The sequence below is a fragment of the Ovis aries genome, chromosome 2, assembly GCF_016772045.2.
Source record: "Ovis aries strain OAR_USU_Benz2616 breed Rambouillet chromosome 2, ARS-UI_Ramb_v3.0, whole genome shotgun sequence".
NCBI lineage: Eukaryota > Metazoa > Chordata > Mammalia > Artiodactyla > Bovidae > Ovis > Ovis aries.
In genome coordinates this window covers 38,061,970-38,077,633 of record NC_056055.1, presented here as the reverse complement: position 1 = coordinate 38,077,633, position 15,664 = coordinate 38,061,970, and the positions used below count along the sequence as shown (strand labels likewise).

The window sequence follows — 15,664 nt, the reverse complement described above, 5'->3', positions numbered from 1 at the left end:
ACGTACGTCACTTCCGCTCGACGTCGAGCCCCCTCGCTCCGGAGGCCGTGTGTACGGAAGAGGAGGGAGGACTACGTGTGGGGCGGGGCAGTGCTGGGCGGGGCTTGCACGCAGGGCGGTGCAGGGCGGAGCTTCGAGGGCGTTTCAGAAGTCTGAACCTAAGTGCCTGGTCCAGAGAATTCTTCATTCTCTCTAAAGAAAGAGTCGTTCTTAAAGGACTGGTTTCTAAATGTTGCCTTTTAAATTTTTACTTAGTTTAGATTTAAAGATAGGGCTGACAGACATAGAGAACAGACTTTTGGACAGAGTGGGGGAAGGAGAGGGTGGGATGAATTGAGAGTACAGGAGAATCATATATATTACCATAAACAAAACAGATAGCTAGTGGGAATTTGCTGTATGACTCAGGGAGCTCAACCCAGTGCTCTGTGACAACCTAGATGGGTGGGATGGGGTGGGAAGTCGGAGGGAGATTCAAGAGGGAGGGTACGTATGTATCAGTACAGTTCAGTTGCTCAGTCGTATCTGACTCTGCAACCCCATGGACTGCTGCATGCCAGGGTTCCTTGTCCATCACCAATTCCCAGAGCTTGCTCAAACTCATGTCCATCGAGTCGGTGATGCCATCCAACCATCTCATCCTCTGTCGTCCGCTTCTTCTCTGCCTTCAATCTCAAGACCAGCCTCAAGAACTTCTCCAGTGAGTCAGTTCTTCACAACAGGTGGCCAAAGTATTGGAGCTTCCGCCTCAGCATCAATCCTTCTAATGAATATTAAGGGCCGATTTCCTCTAGGATTGACTGGTTTGATCTCCTTGCAGACCAAGGGACTCTCAAGAGTCTTCAACACCGCAGTTCAAAAGCATCAATCCTGAGTTGTATTCGCAGCCACCACCGCGCCGCCGTCGCTCTCCAACGCCAGCGCCTCTTCTGGCTCTCGGAGCTCCAGCCGAAGGAGAAGGTGGGTAAGTAAGGAGGTCTCTATACCGTGGCTCGTACAAAGCAGACTACCGGCAAATCGACCGGTGGTAAAGCACCGAGGAAGCAACTTGCTACAAAAGCCGCTCTCAAGAGTGCGCCCTCTACTGGAGAGGTGAATGAACCACATCGTTACAGGCTTGGTACTGGGACACTCCGTGAAATTAGACGTTATCAGAAGTCCACTGAACTTCTGATTAGCAAACTTCCCTTCCAGCGTCTGGTGCGGGAAATTGCTCAGGACTTCAAAACAGATCTGTGCTACCAGAGTGCAGCTATTGGTGCTTGGCAGCAGGCAAGTGACGCCTATCTGGTTGGCCTTTTTGAGGACACCAACCTGTGTGCTATCCATGCCAAACGTGTAACAATTACGCCAAAAGACACCCAGCTAGCATGCCGCATACGTGGAGAACGTGCTTTAAGAATCCACTATGACGGGAAACATTTCATTCTTTAAAAAAAAAAATTCTCTTCTTCCTGTTATTGGTAGTTCTGAACTTTATTTTTTTTCCATGGGGTCAAAAGGTACCTAAGTATATGATTGCAAGTGGAAAATAGGGGACAGAAATCAGGTATTGGCAGTTTTTCCATTTTCATTTGTGTGTGAATTTTTAACATAAATGCGGGAATATAAAGCGTTAGTGAAAGTCAAAATGTTTCAGTGAACAAGTTTCGGCAGTTCAACTTTATAACAATTATAAATAAACCTGCTAAATTTTTCTGGACAATGCCAGCATTTGGATTTTTTTTAAACAAGAAAATTTCTTATTGACTGCAACTAAATGGTGTTTGTAGCATTTTTATCATACAGTAGATTCCATCCATTCACTATACTTTTCTGAGTTGTCCTGCGTGCAAGTACATGTTTTTAATGCTGTCTGTCTTCTGTGCTGTTCCCGTAAGTTTGCTATTAAAATGCATTAAACTATATATATAAAAAAAGCATCAATTCTTTGGCACTCAGCTTTCTTTATGGTACAACTCTCACATCTGTACATGACTACTGGAAAAACCATAGCCTTGACTAGAATGACCTTTGTCAGCAAAGTAATGTCTCTGCTTTTTAATAGGCTGTCTAGATTTGTGATAGCTTTTCTTCCAAGGAGCAAGGGTCTTTTAATTTCATGGCTGCGGTCAACATCTGCAGTGATTTTGGAGCACAAGAAAATAAAGTCTGTCACTGTTTCCATTGTTTCCCCATATATTTGCCTTGAAGTGATGGGACCAGATGCCATGATCTTAGTTTTCTGAATGTTGAGCTTTAAGCCAGCTTTTTCACTGTCCTCTTACACTTTCATCAAGAGGTTCTTTAGTTCTTCGCTTTCTGCCATGAGGGTGCTGTCATCTATATATCTGAGGTTATCGATATTTCTCCCAGCAATCTTGAGTCCAGTTTGTTTTTCATCCAGCCCAGCGTTTCTCATGATGTACTATGCATATAAGTTAAAATAAGCAGGGTGACAATATACAGCCTTGACATACTCCTTTTCCTATTTGGAACCAGTCTGTTGTCCCATGTCCAGTTCTGACTGTTGCTTCCTGACCTGTGTACAGATTTCTCAAGAGGCAGGTCAGGTGGTCTGGTATTCCCATCTCTTTCAGGATTTTTCAGTTTGTTGTGATCCACACAGTCAAAGGCTTTGGCATAGTCAATAAAGCAAAAATAGATGTTTTTCTGGAACTCTCTTGCTTTTTGATGATCCAACGGATGTTGTCAATTTGATCTCTGGTTCCTCTGCCTTTTCTAAATTCAGCTTGAACATCTGGAAGTTCTTGATTCATGTACTGTTGAAGCCTAGGTTGGAGGATTTTGAGCCTTACTTTGCTAGTGTGTGAGATGAGTGCTATTGTGCAGTAGTTTGAACATTCCTTAGCATTGCCATTCTTTGGGATTGGAATGAAAACTGACTTTTTCCAGTCCTATGGCCACTGCTGAGTTTTCCAAATTTGCTGGCATATTGAGTGCAGCACTTTCACAGCATCATCTTTTAGGATTTGAAATAGCTCAACTGGAATTCCTATGTATACCTATGAAATTCATATGTGTACCTATGGCTGATTCCTGTTCATGTATGACAGAAACCAACACAATGTTGTAAAGTAATTATACTCCAATTAAAACTAAATAAATTAATAAAAGATAGGGCTGATTAATACATTGCAAACCAGGCAATATTTGCAGGAAAAGTTTATTGAGTTTAAATAAATGAAAGACTTTGAAGCCAAAACACAGTTTAATTAATCTAATTAGGAAAAGTTTGAGACTCAGGATTTGCATACTCATTTCTTAGAAAGACCTAAATTATTTGTAGCCTGTTTTTCCAACTAAGCATTTAGTTGAAAATGGTTTCACAGCAGTGGTACAATTAGTGGAAAAAGAATGAAACCAGATGCAAATCTGTAAAGGGAGATTTGAGACTTCTTTTAATAGACTTGAAACCATACATCCATTAAATTAGTAGAGTCAAATGAAATGTAGATATATCAATGAATTTCATATAAATTACTTTAAAAAAATATTTTATTGCCATCCTGTACAATTTTTTTTAATTTGCAGCACAATGATAAGAAATCTATGTTGTAAAAATTACATATTGAAATGATTTATTTGGAGATTTTCTACCGGTTTTCAGTCTTATCTGATATTTTCCCCAAAGGTCTGCCGTACAACTTCTCTATAGACTCTTAAATACTTCTCCTTTCAAATCTTCTCAGTTTCCCATCAACTTGTGAAAGACATGGTCTCCAAGATCTCAGAGGTCTTAAAAGTCTAAATATTTGCTCCAACATGTAGTTAGATATCTAGATAGGGGTATGATTTCTGACATTTTTTCACTATCCCATCTTGTGATGCAACATAGAAAATTATTATTATAACAGCTTCCTTGAAAAGAAGACACTACTCATTTTCAACAATTAGCATATGTCTTCATTTTCTCTACCTAGTACTTAACAGGTTATTCTTACTTGCATTAAGTTATTTTGCTGATACAAGCAAGTCTCCTCTATAATTACTTAAAAATTTTTTTATTGATTTACAATGTTTTGTTAGTTTCAGGTGTACAGCAATATAATTACTTAATACCAAGTTTTATTCTAGTGTCCATCACACCTCTGCTATCATTTTGAATGGAATGGCTTCTCTTCTTATAATTTATATTAAATCTAAACTTGTTAATTATACATACAGCAAGCATCTCACTGCTTCATTATATCTTTACTAGTAATGCCCAAGGATTTAAATATTGAAATCTATATCACTATATTTTATAACAAATTAATTTATTTTTATTTTCCTACATATTTGGCTTTATATTAATATTTTCCATATCTATATGAGTAGATTGTGTTATTTGAATTTCAGGATACTAAAGAAAAAGTTACAGAATATTTGGATGGCCTTGAGCCTAATAGTACTCAAACATGTTGAGAAGATCCCTGCCAGAAATTATTCCAACCAAGAGAATGACTCCAATCTCTTATTATTTTCCTCTCATCTTTTAACCTTGGAAATATATTTTAGAAAATAATATCTTTTGTAATAAAGAAACATTTATGTGAAGTACGGCAATTCCTTTGGTTTCACTTCAGTTTCTATTTGTTCAGTCAATTATAGGTACAATTAAATTAATTACTTTTTCTCTAAAAAATAGCATATGTTGTATCAATCATTTTATGAAAATACAGGTCCACAATTCCTTGTCTGTAATTCTGAAATTTAAAAAACTGTGAAAATTGAATATGTTTTATATACTTTATAAGTTATTTAGGAGCAAAATCTGTCCTGAATTTAAGTGAGGCTATTTGCAGTCTTTTAAAAATCTTTTAGTGTGAACATTCTTATGCAGAAGTGTTAATATACTAAATTATGTATCACTTATATCCTGCTGGGAGATATAAGGTATACAGTATATATACCATATTATCTTACCAAAATATAAAAATTCCAAACTCCAAAACATATCTAGACTCAAGATTTATCTACCCGGTCTGCTAATATACGTATACATAAAGGTTCTTTCCGTATTTGGACAAATAGTATATTCTTTTCATTATTCTACATCATTAAAATTCCTTTTTCATAAGCATGTAAAAATTAGATCTTTTTTTTTTAGCTTTCAAGAAGAAAAGTTACAGTACTTAAAGACACAGATGTCACTTATCTGAAAAATTAACATGGAAAAATTCAATCTCTGATCATTCTAATTTCAGGGAAAAAAAAATTCCTCTAAAGAAAAAAAGGTGTGTGGGAAGGTGTTTGGTGTTTGGGAGGTTGTAAACTACGAACAGAGGAACCTGACAGGCCACAGTCCATAGCGTCGCACAGAGTGGGACACGACTGAGTGACTGAGCATGCACACACAAATTATATTCTAGCTGCACTGCTTCTGCTGCTTGAGAAAAATTCCTGGTGCAAAGTAGCCTGTTTCAAGTCAGATCTTATTATTTGTTATGGAGTCTGTGGTTTATGCACCCATGGCAATCAGATCCTCAGACACCATTCTTGAGAAATGAAACTTCACGATTACAGGTAGCAGCCGCAGATGTAGCCTCATTCTTTGCTTCTTTGATATATTGGATTTTTAATCTCTGATTGACAGCCAATATCCCTGGCTACACAAATCCTCCTCCTCCACATTTCCTTTGTAACAAGGGACTTAACTATGACATTTGTTACTATTTGTAACCAAACTGCAAGCTTTAGGTAGTTAGGGAGTCTCCCCTCTAAACTAGCTGCTTATGTAAGTCTTCTGTATCCAAGCTACATAATCCATCAATTTCCACTCTTTATTATCTGGCTAATCCCTTATTAGCAAGTTGATAAGCTTTGACAATTGCTAGCCATCAATTTGTCTAGGAAGTTTTGTTTTTAACACTAGACAAATGAGGTCTCTTACATCTCTTCATCTGTACATGAATAAAGAAACTCAAATAGGCACACAGCACACACATTTTCTAACCTCTAAACCAGGCAGTTGTGTTCATTAGGAAGATTCCAACTCCCACTCAGAGTTGGGTCACAGCCTCCCAGACCTAACTTCTGGTGAACCAATAGACTAGAGTGACCCCAAAGGAAATCCAGTCTCCTGATCACGTCCTTTCTGGAGAGCTGGCCCATCCCAGAAGTCCACGGTCTCTGCAACCCATCTTCTCAATCCAGCAGAGGGCAGGCCAACCACAGAAAAGCTGCCATTGTTTGCTATCAAGCAGGAGAGAGAGGTTTATGGGAGAGAGATCCTTGGTCCAGTGAAAGTAGAAGGTAGGGTCAATATTTGAGTGCTAAAATGGGGCAACAGTTTGGCCCTTCCTGTTAAACTACACCAATTTCATCAAGATAACATGGCAAAGACTAGAGAAAGATTATTACACAATTCTACCTGTTCGTGGCAGGACATGGTTTAAAGATCTTCTAACTCAACCTCCTCTTTTTAAATTCCCAACTCCTACAGGAATTCCTGCATCATCCGTGATGAAGGACCTTTTCTGTATACCTACTTGAATAAAGGCCACCTGTTCCAACTTGGAACAAAACATGCTTTCCTGTAAATCCCAAAGAGCAAGCCCATTCTCTTCAGAGACTGCAATGAGGCTCTCTAGAGTCAAAAGGAGAGCATCTTCACATGGATAGCTTGTTTTCTTTTTCTTTTTTGGCCATGCTACATGGCTTATAGGATTTTAGTTCCCCGACCAGGTATTGGACCCAGGCCATGGCAGTGAAAGCACCAAGTCCTAACTACTGAGCCACCAGGGCACTCCCCACATGGATACTTTTTTTTTTTTTAACCAAGGACAAAAGCCTTTCCCAGAAACGCCCTCTTCAGCTGGTCTCTTGGCCAAGGCATCATCATATGTCCATTGTCAAGTTGAAAGCCATCATTGGCAAGGGTTGGAATTACCGAGCATGGCCTAAGCATGTACATGTGCCCCCTGGAGCCATGAAGGGACCACTTTCCTGAGCATCCAAACACAATCGCGTTATCATCCAGCGAGGAAGAGTAGGTGGTGCTAGTGGAATGACCCTTGGATAGACAGCCAGCCCTGGCTGGATGAGGCTGGTAGGAGGCACTGAAGAGTCCCATCACACAGGCAAGAAAGTAGAAAAAAGGGACTGAAGAGCCCCACCCGGACCTCACAGTCCCAAGCTTGTGAAAATTCACCTGTGCTGGCTCTGGTCCCTTCCCTTCTTTCTTTGACCAATGACTGGGGATGCTGTCCTCAGTGGACTAGCCAAACCAGACATATAGGACCGAAGGGAAAAGGAAAGGAAAGATGCCTTCCAAAGAGAGCAATGACATGGGACTGATGGGGCACAAACAATAGCTCCAGCTTGAGGACACAAGGCTTGGCCTGGACCTCAGCTACACAAGCCTATCTTGGAGACACTTGAGAAAACAGCCTCACCAACAGCGCCACCTAAAAGGCAACCATAGGCACTCATGTTTTATACCATGTAACTTCTATCTGCTTCCCATACCAGACCCAAGAGCAAACAAACCATAGGCTGACCAGCATCCTACAGCCTGAACTGGCTCAAAAATAAATCAGTTTTATGACCTTGAAAATGTAGAGCGATCAGGTACTTAGAAACAGAAGCAGCTGAAGGTTTTTTCAGGTGGAGGAAGCCATGAGGTAAGCAAGGTAAAGTGTGAGGTAGCTGTAAAATAAGGATAATAATAGTACTACCTCAAAAGTTATGAGGATTAAATGAGCTAATCTGTATAAACCACTTAAAGCACTGCCTGGCATGTAGTAAGCACTGATTAAGAGTTTGTTATACTCTGGTTTCTCCTCAGGTTGTGTGAATCTTTTGCCTTTCACTATATGAGTTTATTGTTATAATTTTATTATTGTTATTGTTGATATATATATTAAGAATTGTAAAAGCCCTACTCCTTTATGTTTCTTAACACAATAAGAAAACTCATACTAAAAGTCAAGCTGAAGTATTGGTTAGTTTTGCAGGGAAGCACTCCTCCCCTCTTTGATGTCTCTCACAGATGGGTTTGTATCCTTCTCCTGTGCCATCAGGGGGTGAATGGATGGTCCCCTGTAATCCTCCACTTTGTCTTGACCTCAGGAATCATTGCCTGGTCCCTGCTGGCTAATTCTGCTCCTGGGACTCAAAGCCACAATGGAGGTGTATGGCCAGCACTGCCTTTGTTTACAAAGAAAGTGATCTTCTCACAAGCCTGAGGCTCAGATGGGAGGCCAGAGCTGGAGCGCCTGTCTCCCCACACCATGACTTGTCAGCACTTGTAACTTTCAGAGACTTCCCTTAACACGTTTTTGATCTGGAATTTATGCACATGGAATCCACAGGTCCAGGCCAGGACAAGCCCCAGCATCTTCCTAAACTTTCCCACAGGGAGTTTCCACTGTAGCCCTTTTCTTAAATAAAGTGTCTCTGATCTCCTTATCAGACTAATTTCCATCAACCTCCAGGGACTCTAAGGCATAGGATAAGGTTCAAATCTAGGCACCTGGAAGGCTTCCTTTTATCTACTTTGAGGGAAAGGATCCAGGTTCCTTCCCTGGATGTGTGTGGGGAATTTTGAGTTGACCAAACAACATCCTTGGTAGCTCTCAACTCTTTTTTCTCTGTGCAGCTGGTTTCATTCTTTTCTCTGCAATCTAACTTAGTTCCCCACACACCTTTTGGGTTGTCTGGTCATTTCACAATTTTTTTCCTTTCCCCTTCCAACTGCCCTCATTCAGGGGTGGGCCGCCTACAGCTACGTTTTACCAGATGTTTCCCTTCCTGAATGGCCCAGTTGTGGACACTGACCCATACTATACTGATAGAATTCTCTCTTCCAGGTATTAAGAATTGGGATCAAATATTTTAGTTCTAACCGACCTGATATGCTGAGGAATTGTGGGTGGGCACTTTCTTTACTCGACTGAGGAAGAAAGAAAGTCAGATTGCAGAGAAAAGAATGAAACCAGCTGCACAGAGAAACAAGAGTTGAGAGCCACCAAGGAGCTGTCTGAGTTATTCTTCATTTTGGCTGGGTGTTGGGTCTTCATTGCTATGCACAGGCTTCTTTAGTTGCAACGTGTGGGCTTTGTTGCCCCACAGCATGTGGTATCTTAGTTCCCTGACAAGGGACTGAATCCATGTCCCCTGCATTGGGAAGTAAATTCTTAACCACTGGGCCACCAGAAGAGCCCCACTATCTGAGTTTATGATGGCTTCTATTTCTCACAAAAACTGTGAGTGGTCAGGACCACTAATATCCCATTTTACAGATGAGGAAACTGAGGCATAGCATTGTGACATTGTCCAGGAGATATCACATGAGCTCCTGGATCTAGCTGTTCCTACATATGATACAACTTTGGGCATCCTAGTTGTGTGAGCTGATAAAGGGTCCCTTTTTGTCTCCTTCAGCAGCTTTGGGTTGGGATTCTGTCACTTTTGATTAAAAGAGTACTGACAAAACAGAACTGAGCTTGATTCTTTTGGCTGGATCTAGCCTTGAATGTGGGCTTCCCAGGTGGCACTAGGGGTAAAGAACCCACCTGCTAATGCAGGAGACATAAGAGACGAGGGTTCGATCCCTGGGTCAGAACAATCCCCTGGAAGAGGGCATGGCAACCCATTCCGGTATTCTTGCCTGGAGAATCCCACGGTCAGAGGAGCTTGGTGAGTTATAGTCCATAGGGTCACAGAGTCAGACACAAATGAAATGACTTAGCACGCACAGCACAGCCTTGAATGTGAGGAAGGACACAATGATACAAGAAAAGGAGGGGAGAATGGGGGCAGTTGCAGGCAAGTTTGGAGGTGGGAGGGGGCAGGAAATGGAAGAGATTCACACCCACTGACCTCAGGCAGAGGGGTGTTCAGAGAGGTGCTGGGAGGCAAGGCATTTGTGCCGAGATCAACTGAAGCCTTTGGGGTGGAGGAAAGGGGTGCAGTAGGGAAAAAGCCACATCTGTAAGTGAGAGAGGGAAGGCAGTTTGTATCAGGTAGAGAAATCCCCAGCAGCAGTTACAGGTGACGCATTGTAAGTAGACTCATACACCCCTTCCCCGCCTCCTCCCCGGCTCCTTCCAATTGTTTCTTCAGTGAGGCTCCACTACAGAGTTGAGGATTAGCCGGGGCGGGGGGTGGGGGGAGCAGGGGTAGAAGTGGGAGGTATTCCTCAATGGCTCAGTGGGTAAAAAAATCTGCCTGCAATGCAGGAAACATGGGATCCGTGGGCTCGATCCCTGGGTCAGGAAGATCCCATGGAGGAGGACATGGCTACCCCCCGTATTCTTTGGCTGGGAAAATTCCATGGACAGAGGAGGCTGCGGGCTACAATCCAAAGGGTTGCAAAGAGTCAGACATAACAGCACACAGCACAGAACGGGGAAGGTGCTGAGGAGGGAGCCACTGAAGAATACACCTGGAGGTCAAGGCTGGGAGACATGGGGAGCCATGAGCATTTTGCCGGAGGCCCTGCCGAAGTGGAAGACAAGTGTGGTGTGAGAGAACTGGAGGGAGAGAAGGGCACATCAGAGCCTGAAATACTGGGCTGTCGCAACTTCTGAGGTGGCACCCTTTCCACTGCTGAGAAGACTCGGGACAGGACCACAAGAGGGAGTGGCTGAAGCAGAGTGAAGAAGTGCTGGCGCGAAGTCTAGAATTTGGGGGCTAAGTACATATGAACATATGAAGGCTGAGAAACTCAAGCAAACTTATGGCAGATTCTCCCCAGACACAGAATACAGACATACGTGCAGATATACACAGGCATCACAGACGCACGGACGCAAGACACAACGCAGACCCTCACCTCTTCTCCCTCCCAGCATACAACACACACAGGGACACATGGACACAGGGATGGGCACATACTGTTGCTGAAAGCTCAGCTTCTCTGTACACCAGTGCTCAATCCAATCTTGGAGACAGAGCTTCGGGTGAAGTAGAAAAAGGTAGATTCATTGTTTTGCCAGGCAAATGGGGACACAGCAGGCTAAAGCCCTCAAACCATGTATTCCCACTTGGGGAAGATGGTGAGAAGTTTTATAGCAATTGTTCAAAGAAGGCATGATCAGCTCATGGATATTCCTCTAAGGGGGTTGGTGGTGAGCTAAGCAGGAGTCAACATCATCCACCTTCAGGTCCAACTGGTCTGGGGTCTCCAGCCTTGCGGGCAGCACACCATCATTAATCATTAACTTCTCCCACCTGGAGGAGGTTTCAGTATCTGCTGCTGCTGCTGCTAAGTCACTTCAGTCGTGTCTGACCCTGTGTGACCCCATAGACGGCAGCCCACCAGGCTCCACCATCCCTGGGATTCTCCAGGCAAGAACACTGGAGTGGGTTGCCATTTCCTTCTCCAATGCATAAAAGTGAAAAGTGAAAGTGAAGACGCTCAGTCATGTCCGACTCTTAGCGACCCCATGGACTGCAGCCTACCAGGCTCCTCCGTCCATGGGATTTCCCAGGCAAGAGTACTGGAGTGGGGTGCCATTGCCTTCTCCATCAGTATCTGCAAAACAGCTCAAAGATATTGTTGTGTGTATCTTTTGATGGGGATCTTGCCCCAAAGCTGCTCTTGACTGCTTTTCTCTGGTCTCAATTCCCTAGTTACCTACCATATCCAGCAATCCCACTCCTGGACATGCGTGTGGACATGCTCAGTTGCTCAGTCCTGTTCAGTTGTTTGTGATCCCATGGATTGTAGCCCACCAGGCTCCTCTGTCCATGGAATTTTTGAGGTAAGAATACTGGAGTGGGTTGCCATTTCCTCTCCCGGGGATCTTCCTGACCCAGGTAGAGAACGCACATCCTGCATCCTGTGCACTGACAGGTGAATTCTTTCACCACAACGCCTCCTGGGAACCCACCCTTCCCTAATTAACAGCTGCTTGAATCTGCCCATTGTAACTCAGGGAAGGTCATGAGGCTAAATAAAGGCTGTTTCCTATAATCAAAGAAATGGGGGACACAGAAAGACCTTGTGCCCAGGAGCCCCACAGGGCCCTTCATGGTATCAATACTCAAGTATGAAATACATATATAGAGACATAAAGTCATATGACAGACATGAAGCCTTTGACACACACCCCACAATCCTGTGACTTAAGGGAATAGGTTTTTCCCCAGGGTATTGTTTTTCTTGTTGATTCTGGCCTCTGTGGTGCCCATGTGACACATCCCCAGTTCTTAGGGGAAAAAACAGAAACCTGAAACCTCTCCCAAGTTAGAAACAAAGGGCTTGGCACGGCCCAGTCCTGGCTCACCGGTCCAGGATGTCAGTTCCTACCTTCGTCTCCCCGGCACTGGAGTTCTGGCTCAAGTGCCACCCCAGGGGCTCCGCACCAAGAGAAGCAGAGCCTCCCCGGGGAACAGGGTAGCCCTGGGATAGTGGCCCAGGCTGGCCAAACAAGCTCTGAGACCCAGAGGCCCTGCCTTCCCCAAACCAACCATTCTTTTTCCAGACAGGTCAGCCTTAGCCTACACAGCAATCTGCTGTGTGGGAGCAAGAGTGAGAGGGGTGAAGCTGGAGAGACAGGTAGGCTTCAGCCAGAAAAAATAGGGAGCAGAGGAGTGTTATTAAGCGAGAAGTGACATGTTTAAATTTCCACTGCAGAGCTCCCAACACGAAGAATTTATTATGTCACCAAATAAATATGAAGGGCTCTGGTGGCTTCCTGTTTTTAGATGGGGCTGAAAACTGCTGATTCTCATGGAAGGAACCCTAGTTAGAAGTATCAGATTAGTTAAAGGGGCTGGGGACTTAGTCTAGGGCCAACGATGATATAGGAGTGACTAGAAGAAGAAATGAAAGCAATGGCACCCCACTCCAGTACTCTTGCTTGGAAAATCCCATGAATGGAGGAGCCTGGTAGGCTGCAGTCCATGGGGTCGCTAAGTTGGACATGACTCAGCAACTTCACTTTCACTTTTCACTTCCATGCATTGGAAAAGGAAATGGCAACCCACTCCAGTGTTCTTGCCTGGAGAATCCCAGGGACGGGGGAGCCTGGTGGGCTGCCGTCTATGGGGTCGCACAGAGTCGGACACGACTGAAGCGACTTAGCAGCAGCAGCATGGATGTGATAAGAAAGGCTGGGCCAGAGCTGGGACTCCTAAAGTGGCAGGACCCATACACTTTGACTCATACTGATTAAAGCACATGAGCAGAGAATTCCCTGGCAGTCCACTGATTAGGACACAGTGCTCAATGGCAACTCACTCCAGTACTCTTGCCTGGAAAATCCCAAGGACGGAGCAGCCTGGTAGGCTGCAGCCCATGGGGTTGCCAGGAGTCAGACACAACTGAGCGACTTCACTTTCACTTTTCACTTTCATGCTCTGGAGAAGGAAATGGCAACCCACTCCAGTGTTCTTGCCTGGAGAATCCCAAGGATCGGGGAGCCTGGCGGGCTGCCATCTATGGGGGTCAGACAGATTTGGACACGACTGAAGAGACTTAGCAGCTTTCGCTGTTGGGGCCCAGATTTGATCCTTGATCAGGGAACTAAGATCCCACAAGCTGCACAATGTGGCCAAAAATATAAAGTAAAATTAAAACAAAAAAAACACATCATGCAGATATGGAAAGCCAAGTTATGAATTTACCTGTCATATGGGTATGAAATATACCTGTTATGATGGTGGCAAATATACTCATATATGTACTCATATGTTAGTGCAAGCACACCCATCAACAAAGAAACATGCTCTGGTATCTCTCACTCTCAAAGTTCTTCTTTGACTCACATCATCCCTGTTCGTCTCCCACATCACTTCTCTGCTTTCCCTCATAGCCAGATTTCGAGAATAAATTGCTCCCCAAATACTATTTCTACCTCTCACCTCATTCACTCCTAACCTATTTCAATCTGACTTTCATTCCACAAAACCTGCTCATGTTAAGACTGTCAATGACTTCATGTTGCCAAATCCAGTGAGCACATATTGGTCCTCATCTTGAGAAAAATGGGGTTCAGAAGGTTAAATAGAGTTTCCAAATTTTTTACAGTTTGGCCCAGCCCATTTGCAATGGAAAACATAAAATGAATCTGCTACAAGGCATAGAGGAGATAATAAATTGGGGTTTGGGACCACTTTTTCCCTGCGTAGGGGTGGGGGATATGTTTTAGTACCAGAATAGAAAACCAAGAGACAGATGGCTTTTTTTGAAGAGAAGGCTAGGAATGGCCAGAGTGAGAATCCCTGATGAATCTCCCTTGGGTTAAGATACCGAAAGGCTGAACCTTAGAAGTAAGGATGAACTTTAAGTGCATGGGTTCTCATAGGGATCAGCTTTAAATCATCTCAGTCGTTGAAATTGAAATAAAGTAATTCTGGAGTGCCAAGAGCCTGGCAGAAGCAAACAAATCCTTTCTGAAGAAAGACATCTTAGGCCTCAAAGTGTTGCTATAAACAATTTTTTGCTTGTGTTTTTCAAGTATAATAGCCTGTGTACTCTGGATAAAGATTAAGTGAAAACCAACAAAAACAATAAACAATAGAAACAACTCCACAAGGGCTCCAAATATTAGAATTATTAGACACAGGCTTTGAATTAACTATGTTTCCATGTTGAAGGGCTTCCCTGGTGGCTCAGACAGCAAAGAATCTGCCTGCAATTCAGGAGGCCTGGGTGTGATGCCTGGGTTGGGAAGATCCCCTGGAGAAGGGAATGGTTACCCACTCCAGTATTCTTGCCTATAGAATGTCATGGATAGAGGAGCCTGGCGGGCTATAGTTACTGAGGTCCCGAAGAGTCGGACACGACCGAGTGACTACCACACTTTCACCATATGTTGAAAGACAAGACTGAAAGTATCAACAGAGGACTGGAGAAAAGAGCAAAACTACACGGAAATTCTAGCGCTAAAAATGTAATAATCAACAGTAAGAAACCACAGACAGGATTACCAGACCACCTGCCAGCTAAAAGAGAATCCATGAATTGGAAAATGTCATTTAAAAATAACCAGAAACAAGTGCTGAGAGACAAAGGTACAAAAAATACAGGAGAGGAACGATTCATAAAGGGTGTGACGAAAAGATTTAACGCACGAGTAGTTCAAATTCCAGGAAGAAGAGACAGAGAACAGGATAAAAGCAAATCTTGAAGGGTTAATGGCTGAAAACTTTTCAAAGCGGAAAAAAGACATTTAGCCAGAGATTCAAGAAGTCCTGGAAATACAAATAGGATAAGTAAAAAGAAATGCACACCTAGCCAAATCACAGCAAAGCTACTCAAAACCAGTGAGTAAAGAAAATCTTAAAAGCATCCAGAGGGAAAAAAGGCATATTACCTTAAAAAGAAAGAAAGTGAAAGTCATGTCAGATTCTTTTCGACCCCATGGACTATACATACAGTCCACGGAATTCTCCAGCCCAGAATACTGGAGTGGGTAGCCTTTCCTTTCTCCAGGGGATCTTCCCAACCCAGGGATAGAACCCAGGTCTCCCACATTGCAGGCAGATTCTTTACCAATTGAGCTACAAGAGAAGTCCATTAAAAAGAAAGAAGCAACAATTAAACTAATAAATAACTTTGTATAAGAAACAATGGAAAGCAATAATCAATGGAATTTTATTTGAAAGGACTGAAAGAGAATAATAATTTCTAGGTTCAATTCTACATCCAGTGAAAATACCCTTCAATAGAAAAGGTAGGATTCTGAAAATATATGTATATATATGAATAAAAACATACCAAATGATT

The 15,664-nt window shown here is 43.1% G+C and overlaps 1 protein-coding gene across 1 annotated transcript; it reads left to right on the top strand.

The window, feature by feature from the left end:
* Positions 1 to 972: 972 nt before the first annotated feature.
* On the top strand, positions 973 to 6,273 carry LOC121818502 (histone H3.3A-like; the record flags this gene model as incomplete). The annotated part of the gene is made up of 1 exon (XM_042242683.2): positions 973 to 6,273. A coding segment is annotated over one exon (462 nt), but the record flags the coding sequence as incomplete, so codon positions are not given.
* Between the last annotated feature and the right edge of the window lie 9,391 nt (positions 6,274 to 15,664).